Source organism: Tachysurus vachellii, chromosome 23 (genome assembly GCF_030014155.1).
Source record: "Tachysurus vachellii isolate PV-2020 chromosome 23, HZAU_Pvac_v1, whole genome shotgun sequence".
NCBI classification, from domain to species: domain Eukaryota; kingdom Metazoa; phylum Chordata; class Actinopteri; order Siluriformes; family Bagridae; genus Tachysurus; species Tachysurus vachellii.
In genome coordinates, this window is record NC_083482.1 from 13,747,905 (window position 1) to 13,755,404 (window position 7,500).

Here is a 7,500-nt window from a genome sequence, read left to right on the forward strand (position 1 = left end):
GCCTAGAGAGTCTGAGGGGGAAAAAAAAAAAAAAACATGGAGGATTTCCCTTGTTTTCAAGCAGAGTGCGTGGGTGGCATCTCCAAGCTCCACAGCACACGGCTGCCAGAACGAGTGAGGTCTTGGATTTAAACCTCCTCCACAGCGGGACGGTGTTGCACCCCGGAGCTTTACGAGCCGAGTTAGGTTGAGTCTAGAATAGTCAGGGAGTCTAAAATCGAAATCCTTTAGAGAGAAGATTTATCTACAGGGTGTGTGGGCTCGAGCGACGCAACAAGAGACTGTTGCTCCGATCGCACGTGTGGAGAACAGACGTTTTACAGACGTTTTTATGCCGATAGCATACTGGATCAGATTCCTGTACAAGAACGATTGAGCTTCTGTGTAAACCCACATCACATACATTAGCACAATATGATTAATGAAAGGAACAGCATGTTCCTTCTGGGCTTCTCTGTAAGGTGCACTGTTACTGCTGCTCCGTATGACGACTTAATACCGATATTGTAATAAATGACATCCCAACACGTGTTATAGCGACATTGTGGATATTGTTTCTTCCTTTTTTAAACGGTGTCAATCGATTAGCTCGCATTTGTGCTGTTTTTTTTTTTTTTTTCAGTTTTTTTTTCCTCCTTTTTTATTTGAATATAGATGTAAAAATATTATAACGGTAGTATCAGAGATCCTTTTTTTCTCTTTTGGGTTACGTTCTGTTCTTTTCCTTCTCTTCCTTTTTTTTCCCCCACTCGCTCTTCCATTGCTTTTTCCTTCCCTTATTTTGCTTATTTTTTTCCCCCCATACGTTCTGTGTTTACGTTCATTTTCCTATTCTTTCCCCTCCCTTTACATAACTTTCCCATCCTTCTTTTATTTGTTGTTAAATTTCTTACCCCTTCTTTTTCCTCTCTTTCACGTTTCGCGATTTCGCGATCTTGCCCTGTGTATAAAAATTACCTAAAAACACTTGGAGTATGTTTTTGTCGAGTCTGTTATCACGTATGACACACTAATGCTCATTTACACACATTCGAGGACGTTTAAAATGTTTAATGCATCGAAATGAAGATTTTAACAGCGTCCTCTGTATCTCCTTTTTCCTCCTCCCAAAGCCTCCAAAAAACACTAATGGTTCAAGCAACCAGGCCCGGCTGCTCAGCCCGCCGATGAAGAGCAGCTCCTCGTCTTCTTCCTCCTCCTCGTCTTCGTCTTCCTCGTCTTCGTCTTCACACTCGTCCTCCTCAGAGAAGCGCGTCCCCAAGCGGTTGCAGCAGATGGAGGTTTCATCGCTGGAAGACAAACAGCAGAAGGCCAACCGCATCATCTCGGAGGCCATCGCCAGGGCGCGTGAGCGGGGCGAGAAAAACATCCCACGCGTCATGAGCCCAGAGAGTTTCCCCAGCTCCTCCGAGCCGCGCAAGCACAGGGCGGGATCCTCTAAATCCAGAGCAAAGAAGGGCTGCAAAAGCGCTCGAATCATCAAGTCTCCCAGAGAAAAGCAGAAGAGTCTGATCAAGTAAGCGCCGCTTTTTGACGTGTTTTTACTCATATATATGACCTCTATCTCATTTCCTTTTTTCTCTTTTCTACCTCACTGTGCTTTCACACTTTATTAGTTCATTTGTCAACTCAAAACAGGATGTATTTGATTTATGCTCTGTTTGTTGAGGTTGGAATTCACACTGCAAATAATAGAAAGAACCAAAACGCAAGGGAAAAAGTTCACCATTGGGTGTGGATGGCTGAAAACATTCTGAATAGTCTTTTGATCTATTATTGGGACATGCAAAAGCAGAAAAAAATAAAAAAATGCTTTGCCAAGCACAGAGGAATGATTAGCTAATTATGTAATTCAGTAAGTTATTTCATGTGTATTACATCCATGGGTTTGTTCGTTGCCCTAAATGTCCAGAACTTGTGTCATTTCTGTAATGCTAGAGCTCTGAGGAATATAAATAAGAATACAAAATATGCTGCATCCCAAAAACACCCAGACGAGTCGATTCCCTCCCCCCCAAGCGAGTCGATTCCCTTCCCCCCCCCAAGCGAGTCGATTCCCTTTTTTTCTATCCCCCCCCCAAGCGAGTCGATTCCCTTTTTTTCTATCCCCCCCCCAAGCGAGTCGATTCCCTTTTTCCCCTCCCCCAAGCGAGTCGATTCCCTTTTTTTCTATCCCCCCCCCAAGCGAGTCGATTCCCTTTTCCCCCCTCCCCCAAGCGAGTCGATTCCCTTTTTCCCCTCCCCCAAGCGAGTCGATTCCCTTTTTTCTTCCCCCAAGCGAGTCGATTCCCTTTTTTTCTACCCCTCCCAAGAGAGTCGATTCCCTTTTTCTATCCCCCCAAGCGAGTCGAATCCCCCCCCCCCCCCCCCAAAAGCGAGTCCAATCGCTTCCTAATCTCTGTGCAATCAAACTGACCTAGAGTTGTCTCCAAACCAAATCACTCAGGCGATCACAAAGCTGTTGTTTTGGTTCTAAACAAGTCTGACTTCCGTTAGAATCACAGGTTAAATGTTAGAGTTTAATTCAGGGGCTACACTCACGTAGCCGAAAGCATCGTATTACACCGCATACATAAAAGCGCACACTTTTGCATGCTGTCTTTTTTATTTATGTCTAAACTACTGACATTTCTGGTTGGTTGTTTTTGGAGTTTGCATTTCTCCTCTTTCATTTGTTTATACTGTAATGTTTCTCGCTCTAATGTACGTAGCCAGCTTCAACCAAATCCTCTGAAAAACAGAAAAACTTGTATGTAGATGTTTAGGTTTTGCATGGGTAATCGATTAATTCTTTTCAAATTCAGATTATAGTCATTTAGCCGGCCTGTTTTTAAAAGACATTCGGTTGTTGCCAAGATGATAGGAGCAAAGTTCATTTACTGTCTATTTATTTTATGAACTTGCTGCCTGGTAGCTGTCGGAACATAGAGAGCAAAAACGAATATGCTGAGCTCGAGAGAGAAAGAAACACCATTTCTTTTCATTCATTTGTTTAATTTTTTCCCTCTTAACCTGTGCGCATAGACGTACAGTATATGGGAGTTGTTCGAGGCAGTCAGCGGAGTGATTTCTTCAGCAAATTTTAGTAATTAAAACCAGAAACCTGTTCAAAGGTTCACGCTGCACATTCATCAGGTTTCATTTCTGCCAGCGAGACGAGCACCTGAGACGGAAACGTCCGCGCACTTGAAATATAATCGATAATCATCCAGTCGGTCCACTCCAAGACAACAGTGCGGTCAGAGTAAACGGTGTTTTAGAGCAGGTTTATTCAAAGCTGCCATTACTCATGTCTGATATTTATAAAGTGCAGCACTCGAGCTAGTTCTTTATCCGCGAGCAGTGCAGGTTTATGTAATATTCGATACCGATGAGTCGTACATCTATCTTAAAGCATAAAGTAGCACTTTTCTTTTTGTTAGCTTTCCTTTCTTTATTCTCTACATTCATTTTCTAATCTCCTTCCTTTTCGTTTTAACATCTTCACCTTTCTCTTTATTTTTTTTTTTTTCTTTCCTTTTCTTCGCTTTACTTTTTCAATTCAGTGCAGTTTGGTTTGTTTAGTTCTTTCACCAATGGACATTTAAGCAAAGCAGCTTGCAGTGTATATGATTATAAAACTATATAATAAAAATCGAAACACATTTATCCCTAATAAGCAATACGGTGTGGCAAAACTCTGAGATAATGTTAAGAGGAAACAGTAAGAAGAACCAGACTCGAAAAGGAACCCAGTTTTCGTCGGACACCGGACAGCATCTATAAACCGTTTCTGTGTATTATATGGTCAGAAGTGTCATTGAGAAAATTCATTCCAGTTGTGAATGAACACGGAGTCTTGTTGTCTACCGATGGAGACTCGAGTGAAGAACCGCAACTTAGTCGTTCCTTTCTTCTTCTCTATTTTGTATCTCTACCTTATTCTTTCCCTTCACTTCTCTTCCCTTCTGCTTTTTTTTTTCCCCCTTCTCTTTTTTCCATGTTTGATTTTTCAGGGATTTTGATACATGATCTGCAAAAAAAAAATAAACGAACAGCTCCAAAAGTGTATATAAGACACGTGTATATAACACGTGTATATAAGACACAGCTATTTAAGCGAGCTCTGTAGCCTGAGTTTGGATAACCGTAAGAAAAGCAGGACACGTTCAGGAAACAAGAAGCAGGCCGTGAGAGAAAATAAGCGCCTCGTCCCTGTGAAAGTCGACCGGATCGCACCAGAGGCCGTATAAGAAAGCATCTCGGAGCGGCAGCGCCGAACGTGGACAGGTTTTTACCTTTTAGTTTCTTTACTGTCGTTATTACAGGAAGGGCAAAATCTTACCGTAGATCAGCGCTAACGCACCGACGTCGCTCACAGACGAGCGCTCGGCTCCGTGGCGCACCTGTTAGGAGAACACGCTCACCCTCCTCTAATTACTTCCATTATTCTCATTTTACAGTTAATGATTTTTGAGGGATCTGCGCCACGAAAGGAGGGGCTTTCACACAATTTTTCATCCGCTGTGTAATACGAGCGTTAACCAACGCACAAGCGCGAGTGGAGGAATCGAGAGAGACTCAAAAGGGTTTAGATTCGTATTAACACTGCTCCGAAAGCATGCGCTGGGAAGTCTAGCACTTTTCATTTACCTCATCTGGAGGATCCGGAGCACTCGTCATGTCTGGGTTAACTGTCTTAGCCATGTTCAAGGCAGCAGGTTTTTTTATTTCTCTTTTCTTATTTGTTTTTTATGGATGGGACGTCCTCGGAAATTTCACATGCACAGGACTCGCATCACATCAACCGGTGCTAACTGGTTTTCTTGTTTTAGTCAGTCTCCCACACCCTTCAAAGGTCTGTTTTGCATGTCCGTCTACTGGATTTTCCGGATTAGCGGAATATTTTGAACGTAAGGTCAGAATATTTGATTTGAGACGCAGCTCATGACGACCGAGGACTTTTTTTTTTAATCGCATTAAATCGTACGTTAAGTTTGTTTAGCATCGCTGTGCATAGAACGGATAAATTGACTCGGAAAATGAAACGACGGAGATGTTTTTTGACTGTAGCGCGTGTAAAAACCTGCCCAGTAACAATGTAAACATGTATGGCAAGTTAATTAGCTCATTAAGCTCAGTAATACAGACACACAAGATATTAAGATACTAAGGTCTACGTTACAGATATTCATTTCTGTCTAGTCTCCTTATTTTCTTTCTTACGTCTAACTGCACGGCGAGTTATAGCAGGTTTATTGTTTTCACATATTTGCGTGTTCCTGTTTCCGGAAAGATCTTCTATTTATCCTAACTAGTAAAAAACTCTTCTAACGGCTGCCAGGTCGCTGCAGGGCCATCGTGTGTAGCGCAGCCTGGGATTCAGGAGGTGGGATTCGTACCAAAGCGCTTGAGCTGTGATTACAGCATCGAGAGAGTGACGTTTTGCAAGAGTAAAAGAAAATCTCGGACACTACATCTGCTCGTCTCAGCTCTGGGGTTGTTTCGTCCTCCGTTCTGTCACACAAACTTCAAATCCAGCCGGATATAAATACAGAGCCGTCTATGAAACCGAACCGCTCTGGTATCCGAGAGGATGCTGCGACCTGCACTATATCACAAGGCCAAGCGTGAACATATTCAGCATTCCAGCTCATCCAGGGAGGAAGAAAAAAAGTGGCGAGTGTGAAATTTCTGCACAGACTTGCCAGCTATGGTAAACAAATTAACCGTGTGACTGACCCAAATACTTCAGCTGAGAGCCGCACAAAAGCCGAGCAGGATGCATGTTCTGCTCGCACAACACGGGTTTTTATTTTTAGATAGACGGGTTTTAATTTACTCCCACAGACTCGGCACGAGAGAACCGTCGACGCTCGTTCTGCCCGTGATTTATACGGACGTGGAGACCGTTCAATTAAATAACGTGAAATATGGAGGGAATGCGCAAGAGTAGAGGTCATACACACATGCCTGCGTTATTAAACCTGCCGTTAAAACAGCGTCGCAAACAGGATGTCGTGATCCAATTTCCTCTTGCAAAAGTAGCACTGCACTGTACCATGGAGTTAAGGGTTTGTTTTTTGCAGAGTTAGTCATCCGCTCAAGCTGGAATCAAGCGTTAGGCTTTATAACCAGGGGAATAGTCTAACTCCGAGGTGTTAAAGCATCACAGTCTTGTACAAGAGACATTTCTTAGGAAGTAGAGCTCAACCATCAGGTTTGCGCCCATAATCCTGCCCTCAGGTGCAAGTTCGAAGCTACAATTCGGTCTGATTTCAGGATTATGGAAATGAGAAACATCAGATATGATGCAAACGATAACGCTTTTTCTTTTCCGATCCTGAAACCTTGACTAAAGAAAAAAACGACTTCCAAACAACAATCGCGTCACGAACGTAAGTGTGTCAACATAATCAATGTCAGTCTTTATATAGTTTAATCGTTTGTTTCCTGAAGCTCCTGTTTTGTTTTTGTCCAAACTGACTAATCTAAGGGGCTTTTTACACCTGGTCACGTCTTGCGTTTTCTGTGATCAGATAGCTATCCGATGGTAAAAAGACCAGGTCTAAATGCCCTCCGGAACGTTTTCGAGGCGGATATAAATCTGACGGTTCAAACGATGGTCTGATGGTCTGGGACGCATTTCAGATGAAACTGGACAGGTGTAAATGAATGTGGTTGTTCAAGCCACATACGTCAGCGCTATACTCCTCCCAAACGGAAGTACGTCACTCGCAGGTGATCTTTCACCCAGGCGTCTCGTCGGGTCTTAAAATGCGCTGCTGCTGCCAGCGAAAATGCAGCAAACAGTAAATGCTGTTTTTTGTAGCATAACCGTCGTAACGAGTTTTTTCGTCTTCTTTTTGATTGCGTTCTGAAAACCGCATACACCAAAGCGTGTTCCATTTCAATTACCCCAGAAACGAGGTCAAATATATTTGCATTTTGGCTGGGAGTAGAAAGATCGGATCAGTTTAAACGGAACAGTTTTAACAAATCAGACAGCTATCGGATCGGAGAAAACACATGAAGTGACCAGGTGTAAAAAGGCCCAAAGTGTTCTGGGATTGGTTTACATCTTTTTAGAAACACTATTGGGGCTAATAATAATTAAAGGTTAGTCTAGTTAAAATACATAGCAGTACACCTTTGCAGTGCATTATGGGAACAGTAGAGACTTTTTTTTTTCCCCAGTTCTTGGCTTTGAAATATCTTCTGAGGTCTCATGACTCCATCATGTAGGCAAAGCGACTGTGACCTCGTTCTCGATGCATCGTGCGAACCGCATCTGTACGTCGCAGCCTTTTTTTAACTATTCCGTGTTCGTGAAACATCTCGTGGTCGCTCGGTCCTACAGTTCGAAACTCCTCCGAGGAACATTCGGGAAAATCTGTGCAGAAGCAGACAGATTTGTGGTAGGTGTTACGACAGATCGTTCTTTCAACGCCGCCGTTATTCCAGCTCGGCGTTTCAGTCGAGACCTCGTGCGGTAAGGGAATCGTTCTCCACGTCTTCTCA

At 43.1% G+C, this 7,500-nt stretch overlaps 1 protein-coding gene across 9 annotated transcripts in view; it reads left to right on the forward strand.

The window, feature by feature from the left end:
- Positions 1 to 7,500, forward strand: part of chd9 (chromodomain helicase DNA binding protein 9) — a 68,590-nt gene that overhangs the window by 27,695 nt on the left and 33,395 nt on the right. For all 9 annotated transcript variants that reach the window (XM_060859042.1, XM_060859044.1, XM_060859046.1 and 6 more), the window contains one exon: positions 1,113 to 1,516. In XM_060859042.1, the coding sequence (XP_060715025.1) occupies positions 1,113 to 1,516 (404 nt within the window). The remainder of the gene's footprint in view (positions 1 to 1,112; positions 1,517 to 7,500) is intronic.